This window comes from Lissotriton vulgaris, chromosome 9, assembly GCF_964263255.1.
Source record: "Lissotriton vulgaris chromosome 9, aLisVul1.2, whole genome shotgun sequence".
Lineage (NCBI taxonomy): Eukaryota > Metazoa > Chordata > Amphibia > Caudata > Salamandridae > Lissotriton > Lissotriton vulgaris.
In genome coordinates, this window is record NC_141697.1 from 222,588,917 (window position 1) to 222,605,419 (window position 16,503).

The window sequence follows — 16,503 nt, forward strand, 5'->3', positions numbered from 1 at the left end:
CACCAGCGTCACTCTCCCCCTTTCAGACTCCTCCTTACTTGTTTATCAGGTAGATGTGCAGGTAGTTCGGTTTCAGGGGACAAGAACGCTCTGGCGCGAGGGGCTGGGGGGAAAAGCAAGGCTAGAGAGGCTCCCACGCCTCAGCTGACTCCTTAACGTGAGCCTGCTCCTCCGCGCTACCTCCGCGCTGAAAATTCCCTCTGGGCAGACCCCAACCCTCTTCACCGCTGCCAGGCCTCCTCGCTCTCCCTCCCTGCTCAGGCCGACTCTTCCACACGGCGCCCAAGCAGGAGGAAGCGACCTGACACATGGCGGGCTGAAGAACCCTCCGGCGCCTTCCCTCAGCGCAGCGCGAAGGAAACACTCCTCCGGTGAGCATGCGCGGGAGCGCTCTCGCCGAGGCCGCCTCCCACGGGTCCTGCTTCAAGGAGAGACGCTGCTCGCTGGGGCCTGCTCACTTCACGGCCCCTCCTTCCGGGGATAGCTTCACAGACGGGCGTGCGCAGTAACGCCTCCGGTTCCTTTCAGGACAGGCGACGCGTCTCCAGCGCGATCAATGCCCCTGGGGTCCCGCTCACAAAGGGAAGCCTCGCCAGGCTTCCCAGGCTCAGTGGATCCCGGGGGGGGTGCTGACCCAGAGCGCGATTGGAGATATCAAGGTCACAGTTCCCCTCACACCTTCTACTCAGCTGGCAGGGGGATTGGCCACACGCCACAGGACCAGTCGATGGTAGGGAATGCTGTCAGTTGTTCAATGGGTTTATTCCCTTCCTTCACCAAAACGAAGAGGAGGGGAGGGGGGGGCTCCTTCAGAATAAAGCCAGGTTGTACTCTCTCAGCACCAACCCCCTATTCCTCCTTACTGGGCAGACTAGGGGCACAGGGGAACTCTCAGCTCAGCTCCCAGGACTACTAAAGTTAACCCCTTAATCTATCTGTCCAGGATCAGCAGGATGAGCTAACTTGGCTAGGACAACAGGACAAGGGAGGTGGAAAAACCTTGACAGAGGGCTACTCTTGTAGAGGGAACCACCCTTCAGAATCCTACCCCCACTAGACCTCAGCCTTCACTCTAGCTGCTCCTCACTGACAGACAAAATGGCTGTCCAGCATTCCGCCTTATATAGGCTGCCCTCTCAGTGGTCCAGAATGGACCAGAAGGTTCTGGAATGCCCTATGTTAGGCTATGGCCAAGTTCTGTTGGTGACAGTTGGGGCAGTTGGTGGCCACCATTTTAGGTGGTGCCAACTTTCCTGTCAGAACAGGCCTCTGGACCTGAGGTAAAAAACTATGAGGGGGAGAGGGAACACCTATCCCCCTGGCCAACACCTACAAAAAGTCAGTAGACACAAAAATTAATAAGGGTTTGAGGGGCAAAAAGGGGACAAAATAAATAAAAATTAGGAGGGACTTCGCCAAAAAGCCAGACAGGTCTAACAATCACTATTTGGCTCTGTAAAGGCACCGATTAAATATGCACATAAGGTATGTTATAAGGTGGCTCATCCAGAGTTCTGTGACCAGCCAGTGTTTTAATTGATCTTCCTTTCCACAGATCCCTTATTTAAAACATTCCCAGTTTCAGACCCCATGTGGACTTTTTCGAAGCAGTACCTCTTTGACCATGCCATGTTCTTCTGCTCTGCTTCGGCCGCTGATCTACCTAGCTTCATTGTTGGTTATACCATTGATTTAATATTATCCAGCACCAGTGACAACCATTCCATTTTGTTCCATACCATAACACGAGCCTAAAGGTGCTTTGAATTAGGCCATCAGAAAGGGATATTAGGCTCTTTGGATGGTCCCAGAGGGTAAGCACTGGAAGCAAGGAAAAAAAAACATGGTCTTCGCCCTGAAGCAGCAAAATTAATAAAGTTCAGGTCGTGCAACAGGATTTGCAGTTCCAAACACCAACCCCCTTACATTCCCATTAGGAAAATCCTTGTTGAGGAAGAACATGCGCTTCTTGCTGACTAACTCTGTGGCTTCAATTTAGACTACACAAGGTTCTTATGAATTTCTACAACTGACTCCATTGGAGATGTGCGCTGGAGACAGTCATTTCTTGTATCAAAGACTCCCTAGGCCACTGTATTGCAAACAATTAAAAAGACTGCTTCTAACCTTGAAGAAAATGTATCTTACATTAGGAAAAGAACCACTAAGAAGCCCTTTAAAAGATTTGTTGATGGCTTTGACTTCTTGTTTTCTAGTTACAGCGCCCATCCCTTAATAAGGATTATGATGGTCTGAGGTGGAAAAGTAATCTTTACCAGAGTACTCCACAGAATGCCTCATGTTTGATTTTCTTAGTACAGGTGGCTAGGATGCGTCCCTAGAATTATCTGAGTTACCAGTTTTGGAGGGGCACTTGTCTTCTGAGCATGTGTCCTTTTCACTTGTGGTTCGAATACCGTTGAACCATTGGACATTTGGCCACACAATTAGCAACAAATATCAAATCTGGATTCTTACAGATTTTGTACCTTTTGATAAGCCTTTAGTGGCTGCTGTATAAGCAGTCTAGGAGAATGTTTGATTCATACCAGCTGGGTCTTGGTTTACTGCTAAGAACTGATATTTTCTTCTCATAATTCTGCCCTGCAAAATTAAACCAGAATACTTTACAGCCAGTGCATCTTTTTAGGCAATACAAAAAGGTTCAGTTGGTATGGATAGTCTTTGTCTTGGGATGTCTCTTATAGAATCTTGGTAAATGTTGTTTTGTCTGTTCCTAGTTTTTTTTCATTGCAGCTCCATTACCATTGAATGAGGTAAACTGTCTTCTTACTGGGTGTCTAAGCTTTGCTTTTGCACATGCCATTTGATGGTTAGCACTTGGTTGGTGAAAAGGCTAACGGGGTGCTAATCCCCCTAAACAAATGCCTCCGGATTTTCACCATTAGGGAGGAAGAGACTGAGGGTGAGGGAAACAGCAAACCTTATCTTCCTCTTGTATTTCTGCAACTTGAAAACATCTTGACCTCTTGTAGAGGAGTTGTCATGTGACACAGATTTTTGATTGCCTGCCTTTTCTTTCCCAGATGATGAGATGTTACCTCAGACCACTGGGGTTTTGCATATTGTTGAGCAGAGGATATGGTTTTCCATTTCTAACCAGAACCACCATCTGTTCCTCTTCTAGTTTCCCACATTTCTGACCACCTCCCCGACCCCGCCTGTACAATATCTTGACAGTTATTGGTTCTTTTTTATGCAAGTGAGCTATAGAATTGGTTCCAGAAAGAAGAAATGATTTTTAATTAGGAATTTGTATGAATTAATGTTTAACACTTTATTAAACACAAAAAGGGAAATGTCTGAGACCTGTTCTCAACCTGCCCTGCCCTCAACGAGTTCTTGGGTAAGAAATTCAGAATAGATACTCTGCAGCAGGTGCTCTCAATCTGTCCTGGATTGTATGATCTCTGTGAACCTTCCAGACCATATATCCATATTCCAATGATTATGTGTTGCAGGCAGTATCTAAGATTTGCATTAAATGGAATGTGTTACCTGTTTGTGAAGGTTAGCCGACTCAACCACCTTAGGGAGGCACTGAATTGAGAAGAAATGATAGAGAAGAGGCATTTTGTAATCAAGTTGGTTGCCAAGCAGTTAAGGAAGTAATATTTTATGATTGGATTGGGGGGGGGTCCGGGGGAGAGGGGGGGTGGGAGCGGTGGTCATCATCAAATATACGTACTTTTATGTAGAGTTGCTACAGTTCAGAGTGGGCTGAGGACAGCCAATTCAAGGTGCTAACCTTTGCACCTAGACTCTGTATAAAGTGGCTGGCACCAGTTGTAACACATCTAAGCCAACAGTGGTCCACTTCTTCCCGCCTCCACCCTTACCTGGATGATTAATTCATGATGGCTTCAATAAAGGCAGTGAACGTCATTCAGGTGTGTCCTAAGCTGTTTCTGGAACTGGTATTTTCAATCAACTTTGCCAAATTTTCAGATTGTCCTGTCTGGGCCCATACTCTTCCTGGGTGCGCCACTAAATGCTGCCTAATCGAGTCTGCAGAACACTGTGTGCGAGCTCTACTAGAAAAGTCCTACCTTGATAAGTAGTAATGAGTGGTAACAGTCAGACAGTTATGGCACCTCAAGGATTCGTGATGTTCTGCACCACCATGATGCCACTTCATGATGCACATTCTGGAGGAGGAATAGCAGTGCACTGGACGCATGTTACTAGAGCTTTACCAGATGATGTGCAAGTGATTGACCACAAGAAAGCAAACCTGCACAGCCTAAACCGGTGCCCACCTCTGATGGCGGCATGTCTTACCACCTACTGTATACAGCGCAACTAGGAGAATATTTCAAATTGGTATCCATTCCCACAGACAAATTTCGTCCCAACACAGGATCCATGATGTCCACATCACTCTGCTTGAATATAGAATTGATGGTAGTGGTTTTGCGTGACAGAAACTTAATGATGCTCTCTGAGGTGGAAGGAAAAAAGACCTTCATGGCAAGGTGGATTTCCAACAGCTCTATCATCTTTAGGTAGGCGGTGTCATACATACAACAAAGACCCTGCTCCATCATGTCCGCCAGATGAGGGACCCAGCCCAATAAGGAGGTGTCTGACTATGGTAACCTAGCCCGCATCTCTGTGGAAATGAAGGGACACCTCCACCATTGCGGATCTTGATGAACTGACATAAAGATAAGCAGCCTAGCAGAGATGTTCCTCTGCTGTTGGAGCAGTTGCTTCATGCAGCATCACTGAAGGACTTTTATGTTCCAGCTAACACAAGGCATCTTGGAATGCACGAGAGAGACCTCAGACCTAACCGGCTTAGGACTTGGTAGAATGACAGCCTGCGTCTGATATAGAAACCATAGAATCCTCTCCTTCCTTTCTTCAAGCCTTTGGGTGCATTGTTGAACACTATCCACAGGCTTGTTTTCAGAGCCCAAATGCAACACCGAGGTATCATAGGGATCTGGATGAACTGACATAAAGATAAGCAGCCTAGCAGAGAGATTCATCTGCTGTTGGAGCAGTTGCTCCATACAGCATCACTGAAGGACTTTGATGTTCCAGCTAACACAAGGCATCTTGGAATGCACGAGACCTCAGAACTAACCGGCTCAGGACTTGGTAGAATGACAGCCGACGTCTGATATAGAAACAATAGAATCCTCTCCTTCCTTTATTCAAGCCTCTGAATAGAAGGAACAGCATTCAAGTGGGTCATGCCTGGAACCGCGCCTCCAAATGTCAAGCTCTGCTTGAGTGGAACATGAGATTTCTTGAGTTGTTATGAAGCCCAAGTTGTGGACAGTGTTCATAATGCGCCAAAGATGTAGGCCCTGAGCAGTGCTGAAGGACCTCCCCAACCAGTTTTTCAAATTCATGAATACATGGATTTCTGATGGCCATATTGAAACTCCCACCACTTTATTTGAAAATGTAATGCAGCGGTCTAGCCAAGCGGTAGGACTGTGAACTGATGGTGCTGGGGCCCCACAGTGACCCTCGGGTAATGTCTGTGGGCTTGGATATTGAAAGAGGGAAGTGGTTGTCCTGAACTTGCAGTGATGCTAGTCAACCCCCTCAGTTTCCCTCCGCCCACTTTGCATTGAGGGGCAGCAGGACTTGGTTCAGGGACATCATCTGGTGCATTTCTTGCTAAATGAACAGGTTGAAGAGGTGAAGGTAGAGGATAGGTCTTGTAGTCTCAACAACATCCCCTGCTGCTTTCCTCCTGTGACATCACTACTACAATCCCAGTTCAGTAGGGTTAATGAGTTTTTTGTCTTTTTTGTTGTTGTTTGTAGTGTGTTTTGTTTTTTCTTCCTTTTTTTTGGTTCATGGGTTAATCTTTTGTGAAATGGTTCTCTGAAGGAACTTATCTGAAGTAGAATGCTACAATGTATCCCTGTGTGCCATTGCCAAACATAGGTGGCCTTCCACTTTCTGTTGCCCTTAGGGTGCACTGTTGAACACTAGCCACAGGCTTGTTTTCAGAGCCCAAATGCCACATCGAGGTATCATATGGGTCTGATAAGGATATCTTTTTGTAACACCTGTGACAGGGCTTCAACTCTTGAGATCTTAGGAAGAGATATTTTACCTAATTGGTGATGAAAGCGGATCCATTTTGACTGTGAATCAAAGAAAAGCACTATTGACCAAAGTATGAGAGGTTTGAAAAACAAGAACTGACACCAGGTGGTGGCTTATATACTCCAGTGTCCACACATCCGGGGTGCAATCGTGGCGGAGGCCAAATAGCTATTGTTGGGCTCCTATGGTGAGGAATCCACAGGAAGAATATGTAGCTCCAAAATACATCTACCAAAAGGTAAGAAACTTTTTCGTTGAATGCTTCATTCAAAGGCTGGGGTGCATATCTGAGTTCTGTTTGGATCAGAGGTCTTCGATAATGGTGATGGGTAGCAGTTTCCAGGAAGCAAGTCGAACTCCGGATGGTCACATACACCCTAAAGACAATCCAGCCACATAAACTGGACTCCTTTCTTGCTCCCTCAATTTTAGCAGCCCATGTCCACATTTCCTGCGTGCTTTTGAAAATCAGCCACACTGTGAACCACCTGCCCAGAGTCTGACATCAGGGCAGTTTACCTTAGCTGGGGAAGGTCTGAGTCTCACAAGTGTGAACTGGGTGGTTTTTATCTCTCTTTATTCACTTTATTTTGGTTTGAGAATCATAAACGTACATTACAAACATAGAAAATCCTTTTTAATTCATGAATTGTCTTTAAAATCATAATTTATTCACTGAAATAATTAAAAGTTTAAAAACAAATTTCATCCAGCGCGATTTAAAAACTAAGCAATGTAACCAGTAGAGCAAGAGCAATTTGAGCAGAAAACACATTAAGACGAAAATACTGACACATTTTATCACACTCCGTAATAATTTGGTTGGACTAATTGCACCATGTAGATACAATCAAACTTGTTTTACGTATACACCAAATCGAGAATAGGTATCTGGCAACAGAGAAAACAATAGGTCTGTGGGTATCCAATTTCAAGACTGAGTGCCTAGACACAATGCGATGTTCTTACACAGTGTGACTAACCATTTGGACATAACTTTCTTGTATGTGGGGCATAAGGAAAGAGCATGAGCCTCCGTTTCCTCAGCTATGCCACAGTATGGACAATTCTGCTTCAGTTCATGGCCCCCCAGAGCTCCAGTGATTACTAAATGTACGGATGGGAAGGGTTCCATGCCTGAACTGCACATAAAGCTTCCTTGCTAAAGGTTGAATTTCGTCCAGGACTCCTTCCAGTCTATGGGTATCCATTTGGCCTATGAATCCAAGGGCCAGGGATCCCACAGAAGAATTCATTAGGAAGGATGCCAGCTTAAAGTTCTTATAACATTTGGCAAGTTCCATTTTAGAAACGGTTGGACAGGCCTCAACAGGATTATCCCACATGCAAACAATACCCATACATTTTAGGGTTTCCCTAAAGTGATATAGCCTCAGCAAACTCCCAATGACCTTAATATCTCCTCTATAGCCGATCTATAACAGATCCGTTCTGCTGTGACCCAGATTATTCTCCAATAGAGGAGGAGGTCTGAGGCTGATTCCCTCTGAGAAAAGCCTAATGCCCAGGTCAAGTCTGAGGGGAATCAAATGTGTACTGGGGGAGATTCAGCAAGTGCCTAAGGAAACTATTGTCTGTCTGCGTGATACCACTGACAGACTTGTGACCCCATAGCTCAGCCCCATAACTAGAGACCCTCAGGCCTTGAAGTCTGTAAATCTCAATAGTGGAGATGATTGGCTTGTAAAAACACCTTCCATAGACCTCAGAGAGCCCGCCAGTGTTTTGCACCAGTTTGAGTCTTTGCTTGGCAATGTGAAACAACCAACTCATTCGTTCACTAAGTGTTATCCGGAGATATTCAAAGTTTAGACCCTCTCTAGTTGGATCCAATTCAGACTTAGGTTTGGACGAGTGGAATGAGATGGATTAAAGACCATGAATTTGCTTTTGCTAATGTTCATTTCTAGGCCCCTCGATTTGTTAAAGTTGTCACGAACCCTATGGATACCCATTGGAGTCTTTGAAAGGAGTATGGTATAATTGGCAAACATTAGAGCGGGCACCTTTTCAGATGCAAGCCTTGCACTGTGCTTCTATACAAAAGAGTTCTTGAAGTTCTCCGACTAGCGTTGAATGAATCCCAGCCACCCTTGCCTGTTGGGTGGGTTTGCCATCTCGGGCGATTACTTTGCTCAATTCTGTTAGAGGTATACCCACTGCTCTATGGAGTGTTTCAATTGAGTCAGGGGACTGCTTCAGCACACTCCAGGTGGTCTGTTCATGTGTCTGTAGCCATTCTATTTGAGAGTGCTAAGCCGAGAGAGAGGGTATGATGGTCACTATCGTGTCTGGGCAGGACTTCCATATCTGCCACAAAGGGTCTTAGCCTTACATCAACAAGGATGTAGTCCATCAGTGATGAGCACCCAGCTCGATTAAACCTATATGACTCCTGGCTATCTGACTTAGTTCACCCATTGCAGACATGTATAGAGTGCTTTAAGTGATCAGACTCTCCCCTTTCCTCTCAGACCCCACACCAACCACCTGCGGAGTCCCTCCAGGGTCCTCCCTCAGCCTGACTCTCTTCAACGTCTACATGACGCCGCTGGCCCCCATCGTCAAAGCCTTCGGACTCCACGTGGTGTCGTACTCAGACAACACCCAACTCATCCTCTCCCTAGCCAACCAACCTGACACCGCCAGACACAACTTTCGAGAAGGCATGGAAGCCGTCATCAAATGGATGAAGAACAGCTGCCTACAACAAAACACCAACAAGACGGAACGCCTGGAACGACACTTGGTGGCCCTCGGAAACCCGCCCACGGACCATGAACACAACCTGGGAATCATCCTGGACTCCAAGCTCAAAATGGACCGCCAGATCAACTCTGTCTTGTCCTCCTGCTTCCACACCCTCCGCCTCCTACGTAAGACCTTCAAATCGATCCCCCTTGAACACAGAAAGACCGTCACTCACGTGCTGGTCAGATTGGACTACGGCAACGCACTCTATGCTGGAATAAACAAAAAACTCACCCACAAGCTACAGAACATCCAGAACGCCGCCACAAGACTGCTCCTCAACCTGCCAAAACGCTGCCACATCTCCCAGCACCTGCGCACACTGCACTGGCTCCCCATCGAGGCAAGAGTCCCCTTCAAGTTGCTCAATCACGAACACAAGGCCCTCCACGACACTGGACCAGCATACTTGAACAGCCGACTCCATTTCCACGCACCCCAAAGGACCCTACGATCAGCCCAGCTCTCCTACGCCATGGTCCCTTGCACCAGAAAAAAACAGATTGGGAAGCTGTTCCTTCTGCTACCTCGCAGCCAAGGCCTGGAACGCCCTTCCACTCCACCTCAGGCAGACCGCCTCGCTTCCCATCTTTGTAAGAAACCTCAAAACCTGGCTCTTCGGACCCCCTCCTTGATGGACTGGAGCCTACAACCTCTAGCGCCCTAAGACCCTTATGGGTGAGTAGTTGCACTTAACAAACGCCTGATTGATTGATTGATTGATTGATTGTTTTAAGTAAGGGCATTAATTTGAAGTGCCTGGGGAGACCATTTCTTGATGGGAATGATGGACCGTGATGGAATAGCCCACAACCCACCCATCCTCATAATACTTTATTCAGTTAATGTATCATCCTACTTTGCTTCAAGGGGCTCAAATTAGCAATTGAAGTTACCACCCACCACCTTGTAAGCACTTTCCGGAAGGTTGGTCAGAGGGTAGCTAATTGATCCATGATGTTACATTCATGCCCTATGCTAACTGGTCTAGAATATACATTGACCAGGTAAACATCTATGCTAGGTGGAAAATTGAGAATGAGACCTAAAATATCAATTGTGAGAGTCTCAACTACCCTAACCACATAGCCTTAATGTGTGTCTATCCAAGTGGACAGTACCCCGGAGGGTCTACACCTCCTCCTTATCTATTGCTGCCGTAGAGTAATCTGCATAACCTGTACACTGGGCTCCCCTAATCAGTCCGGTTTTTTGCAGTAAGCTGGTATCCTATTGATCTATAAATGAACTCCAGTCAAGTTTGGCCTTTAGGCCAGCAGTGCTCCATGACATCACTTTAATTGTATTTGGGGTTAGTGGAGTACCTGTTGGTTCCACAGCACCATCTAGTTCATTGCACGCTTGCAATTGTGTATCCACCTGATCTGTTCCCCCTGCCATGGGATTCCTTACATAGTTGTAAAACCATTCAGAACCAGAACTGATGCCTCCCTGCATTATGACCCATTGAGCTTCAAATGCTGTCAGAATTGTGGAACTCTTGACTAGGGATGTAAAATTCTGAAATGAGACCAGCCATGGTATACTAACCACATGCTGTCGAGTGGGTTGAGGAGAGGGGGCTACCATATTGACTCCACCACTGATAATGGTATCTAGATAAGAGTACCTTATTGAAGAGTATGTTCTCTGCCTCTAGTAGTAGGTTTTGCCCACTGCCATTCCATCCCACCAACAAAGAGGTCGGGGTCACCCACGTTGTGCCGGTATTCATATCCAGCCCCAATGCCATTCAGTCAATCAACTCTCTCCAATGCGTCAAATCTGTTGGCTATCGGTACCTTTTAGTGTATGGCATCCGGGAGTTAGAATGCCCCTGTATTGGAGCTGTACTCAGTGGCGTTGCGGCAAAAGAATTAGATGTACCATATAACGGGGTCTATGGAAGTAGCCCAAGGGTAAGAGTGAAATGGTCGAACTTGGCTCCTGCATATCTGATTTGCTTAACAGAAAATTATAGGCAAACTGAGGGTTCCTATAATGTATAATAAAACAGTTGCCAGGCTGATCAATACGGCCCTTACCTATCCAATTCACCTTTCGAGTAAGAAGAATGCTGCCAGCCATTGCAAGGGGAAAATGTTTATTTCAGTGCAGACACTTGACAGATCTTCCTGCAACTCTCTTTGGCCCATTTTTAACTGCAGGTACACTTGATAGAATCATGACACAGAAACAGGATGCTGGCGGTAAATTAATAATTTGAAGTTTTAAATTATGGGCAATGACTGCCTCAGACAGGGCTCCTACTTGATTATCCAAAGATTGGCTACTCCCAACATTTGTAATAGAAGAGCGCCTGTGGTTTCGGCCATCAGACCCGGTAGAGCCGGAGGGGGAACCCTGTGGCAGCCTCAGGTGTTGTTTATAATCCAGCTCCACTGCCTGGTGTGGAGACTCTTGGAGTTTAGTTGTTGCATAAATCTATTGGCACCAAACTGGGCATGGCAGATAAGGAATGCCATATTAACCCTTGCAGTAGAATGCCCTCACTCTTCAGCGACCAACATAACACTAGGCAAGGGACAAGCCAATAAACTTCATTCCCGGCCATTGTCTCTCCAAGCATGGCTGTTACAGTCCTAGTGTTTGGACTTTTGTGGGTCTCCTCTGACCGCATGGAAGTGCTGACCTTGCTCAGTAGTCAGTTAACCAGTGCCATCATCAACAAGAAATGGACAAAGCTTTGTGTTTAGTGCTCTGAAATTGTTCATGCGGAAGACTGCCTTCAGAGTGCTGTCTCCTTTCATAGGAACCTGAATAATTTTCAAGCCTTTTCAGCTGAGGAGCTTTACATGTTATGTTATATGTTGATTTATAACGCGCTCTGTTAGTCTGGACTGTCCTGGCGCAGTGAGGAAACTGAATCAGAGTGTTCGGGAAACCGCTATTCATGATGTATAAAAAGGTGAGTTTTTAACAGTTTTTTAAAATTGCTCAGATTGGGAGAATGTCTTAGAGCATCAGGAAGGGCGTTCCACATCTGAGCTCCCCTTACCGTCAGAGATTGCCCCCCAGGCGAACTCTCTTAAATCTGGGGACGACCACCTGCTTTCGGGAGGCAGATCGCAGCTGACGGGTCGCAAGGTAAAAGGCAAATCTTTTTGCAAGGTAGGGTGGACATGGTACATGCAGGGCTTTATAAACGAGTACTAGAGCCTTAAAACGCACTCTTTGGGCCACTGGAAGCCAGTGAAGCTCCCTCAATTGCTTACGAACGCTGAGCCTCCTCGGGATGTTCTAGAGGAGTCTCACCGTCGCATTCTGGACTACCTGTAGCTTTCTAATCAGAAAGTCAGATGCCCCGATGTAAAGGGCATTAGAGTAGTCCAGGCGGGAGAGCACCAATGCTCTGGCTACTGTTTCTTTGGCCGCTTGGGGGAGAAGGGGAAAGAATCTTCGGAGGGTGGTCAGAGTTCCAAAGCAAGTCCCAGCCAGTCTAGAAATCTGGTCACGGAAACACAGATCGACACCAAACCAGACTCCAAGGTTCTTAGCTATCCCACCCTCTCCCTTAGGACAAGGTAATCCATTGGGCCAAATGGACTCCCTAAAGTCAGTTGGAAATTGGCCGTAGAGCAAGATTTCCGATTTGTCCTCATTGCACTTGAGGCAGGCTCTTGCTATCCAAGCAAATACAGAGGATAGGCATTGGCGAGCTCCTGAAGTGCAGATATTCTCCTTATTCCAGGTAAAGAGAAGTTGGGTGTCGTCGGCGTATGCCATTATCTTCGCACCCAAGTTCTCTGCCAGCAGAATCAAAGGTGTTAAATAGACATTAAATAAAAGGGGACTCAAGGTCGACCCTTGTGGTACTCCAGTCTCTACCCTGCGGTTAGAAGAATGAAAGGGAGGTAACCAAATTTGTTGGGACCGGTCAGACAGGAAAGACCTGATCCACCCAAGGACCATGCCCGAGATGCCAATATCCTCCAGCCTAGACAAAAGCTGGAGGTGAGGCACCGTATCGAACGCGGCAGAGCGGTCCAATAAAATTAGAGCTGCTCTGCTGCCTCCGTCCAGGCACTCCCTGATGGCCTCTGCCATCTCCACAAGTGCAGTCTCGGTGCTAAAAGAGGTACGGAACCCCGATTGGGTCGGATGAAGTGCCCCAGAGGATTCCACGAACCTCTCCAGCTGCCGAAATGCGGCCTTCTCGCATACTTTGGCAAGGGCTGGGAGAAGGGATATGGGCCAGTAGTTAGATGTAATCGGTGGATCTGCAGTGGGTTTTTTAATCAGAGGGAGGAGTTTAGCTTGCTTCCACTGGGAGGGCACTATTCCTGAAGCTAGTGACTCATTGACCAGAGCAGTAATCATAGGGGTAATTACTTCGGCCACTCCACTCAGAACCCTCGCAGGGCATGGATCTGCTGGGGACCCTGACTTCAGTACTTTTAGTATGGCCATCACATCCATCTCCTCAACATAAGTAAATTTAGACATCTCGGCTTTAACCTCTGTTACTTGGCATAGTGAAGGTGAAGGTAGTCGATCGAGTAGAAGTTGATCGGCTTGCAGAGGGGGTGGCTGGTCAGAGGGTTTGAAGCTATCTTGAATTTTTTGTATTTTATCAATAAAAAAGGTGGATAGTTGCTCACACCAATCTGTAGAGATCGGGGCTGACATCTTCTCTGCCACCGGGGCTGTGAAGCTCTTAACAATGGAGAACATTTCTCGGCTATTGTACTTAGCTTTAAGAATTCTAGCCGCGTAGAATTCCCCCTTGGCAGTCTTAATTGCTGCATAGTAATTTTGTTGAGCTGCTCGGAGTTCCAATTTTGCAATGGGACAATAATTTCTTCTCCATACTCGCTCTCGCGCCTTACATCCTAATTTTAAAATCTTTAATAGTTCAGTATACCAAGGGGATGTGGGGGTGGCCCTACTGTTATTTTTCCCTTTACACTCTGGTAGTGATCTAATGGAAGAGTCTATCCAGGATGAAAAATTATCAACCGCTTCATCCAAGTTTTGTGCTTTCACTGGGGCGGTGTGCATAAGGGCCTCCACCAAGTCCAGAATATTAATTCTTCTTGAGTGTTCCTCAGGCTTGGATTTAGGCAGCACACGAATGTTAATGTCCCAAGAAGGTTCCTTCCCAGCAAGTTCTGTCCATGGGTGCATTTGATGTGCCCTCCAAAGTTGATCTTTTAGCTTCCATCTGAAGCAGGCTAAATGTTTGCCTGTATTTTAAGTTACCCAAGGGTATGGCGTAGTGCTTACCACAGATTCTCGGCAGGCTCAAGGGATTAGGCCTACCATTTTAAAGTTAAGACCACATCAGGCCCATAGAACCCTTCAGGAGATATTTGATGGGTAGAGTGACCTTTTCTCACATGGGTAAGGAGGCCATGTGTCTGGACTCTCACAGGAAAAGAATTTTCCAAACTGGAGGGGGTCCAGGAGACAAGCCAACACAATTTTGTCCAGCACCTTCATGGCTAGCTATGGATGGACTTTCTGGCTCAGTTTTATAAAAGTATATCTTCTTGCTTCCAGACTATGCATATGGAGGGTTAAAGTTCATACTATACATGTAAAAAGAGGCTTTCAACCAGAAGCTGCTGATCTTCGGGGACATCCACTACATGGCTTCCAGGGCCATGAACTCCTGCCATGCACCTGCAGTTGTGGCTCAAGTATTTGCACCATAGGCAGAGGAAAATGTCATTGATCTCCCGTTTGATAAGAAAATCTTGTTCAATTCCTCAAAAGATGATGTTCATTTAAAGTTACATGGGACCACAACTGACTAAGCTCTACTTTCCTTTTATATGTTGTCTAAAACAACACCTGCTTGCAAGTTATTACTTTGCAAATAAATAGTATATATATATACAAATGTACATAGTATGATATGATGTTTATTGCTAATATTGAGTCTGGTGAGAGACCACTACTATATAGTATACTTGAGTGTGTTTTAAACAATATATATATATTTATTGTATTCAACCAAAATCCGGTAGGAAGAGATTACATTTGTACAGTAAGGCAAAATCTCATTGAAGAGGCCTCGTAATTGTTAGTTGTTGCCATATGCTACATAATTGTAATAGGCATTATGTGAAGTAGTAAAGAGTTTTATAATGTCGGTTTTGCTTTACTTTGTTAATCATAAATTGACCTTTGCATTATGGTAATAATAGTTTGAATGCACATTTGATCTAAATATCGGGTTTTGAACTATACTGTCACTAGCATGGCATACATGAGGTTTTTGAATCCTTAGTGGTTGATTTGTCAGCAGAAAGAATGTAAGCCTTGGCATGCTCTTTCACCAAGCACATAATTTATTCCTGAGAAACAGAGTGCTGTCCTCTATGCCATCAATAAAATTAACATTGCCGTATACTGTTCTTTGGCCTCGTGTGGAAATTTTTTCTGAAGTTTTACACTGCTCTTTTTTTGGTAGTTGTTGAAAACAAGCCTCTTTCGTTAGTTGAGAAGGGTTCCATGCTCACTGTGCTTCTATCAATGCTTTCTTTCAGTCCTCCGCATGAAATTCCTCACAGAGACTTGATTCAGCTGGCAGTGGATGAGCTTTTCTGTTCCAAGTTGGAGCTATGCGATGAGTACGGGTAGGTATTTGACAAAATGCTGCTGTTCTTGTGTGTTGTTTAAATGTTATGTTATGTTATAATGGCTTTTGTAGAGCGCACGGCTACTCAAAAAGAGTGTCCCGGCGCTGACTGGTTTAAAGAGAATTTCAATGCAAACCATGTTTTATGTTCATCTGCCAGTAACTGATAATAGCCACAAGGCTAGTAAATGTAGACTTACTTTGTTTAGTCACTTTAGAGCAACACAGTTAACGCATGGTAAAGTCTGTCATTTATCACATTGATCTGTTCTTGATAACAACTCGCGTTGCCGCCCCCCCCCCCGAAACCCCCTCCTACCAGCCCCCCCACAACTCGGATGGGAAATGTTACTAACGAGTAGAGGTGGGCGGACTAACAATTTAACAGGGAGAGTCGAGCCAGAGCGGGGCAGAGGGTCTGGCTGGGCTCTAAGAGCCTGCGCCCGAGCCGAGCCATGAAAATGTTTGGAACTGAAGCTGTCAAAGAAACACCATATAAAATTATGGCGCAAAACTCAAAATAAAATACAAACCTGTAAAAAAAGTGTTTCAACTTAGTACATCATATTATATCACTGCATGGAGAGGATCCTTTATTGAAAGAGACAGTTTTTAAACATGAAATTAAAACTGTTCATGTCCCTCCGATCCCCAAGCATGAAAGCAATGTCATTTGTGAATTAAGAGGCAAGTGAGTTTTTCAAAAACTTTCTTTATTGAGTTTTTGTTGTTTTACAAAGAGAAACATGGCCATTTCAAGTTCAGGAGGTGTGTGTGTGTGTGGCTCTGTGTGTGTGTGTGTGTGTGTGGCTCTGTGTGTGTGTGGCTCTGTGTGTGTGTGTGTGTGTGGATCTGTGTGTGTGTGGCTCTGTGTGTGTGTGTGTGGCTCTGTGTGTGTGTGTGTGGCTCTGTGTGTGTGGCTCTGTGTGTGTGGCTCTCTGTGTGTGTGTGTGTGTGTGTGTGTGTGTGTGTGTGTGGCTCTCTCTGTGTGCGTGGCTGTGTGTGTGTGTGTGTGTGTTTGGCTCTGT

At 45.8% G+C, this 16,503-nt stretch overlaps 1 protein-coding gene across 2 annotated transcripts in view; it reads left to right on the forward strand.

Annotated features, from left to right (window-relative positions):
* The window catches only part of DORIP1 (dopamine receptor interacting protein 1), a 78,659-nt gene that overhangs the window by 20,867 nt on the left and 41,289 nt on the right, over positions 1–16,503 (forward strand). For both annotated transcript variants that reach the window (XM_086937341.1, XM_086937342.1), the window contains exon 4: positions 15,384–15,473. In XM_086937341.1, coding sequence (XP_086793467.1) covers positions 15,384–15,473 — 90 coding nt within the window. The remainder of the gene's footprint in view (positions 1–15,383; positions 15,474–16,503) is intronic.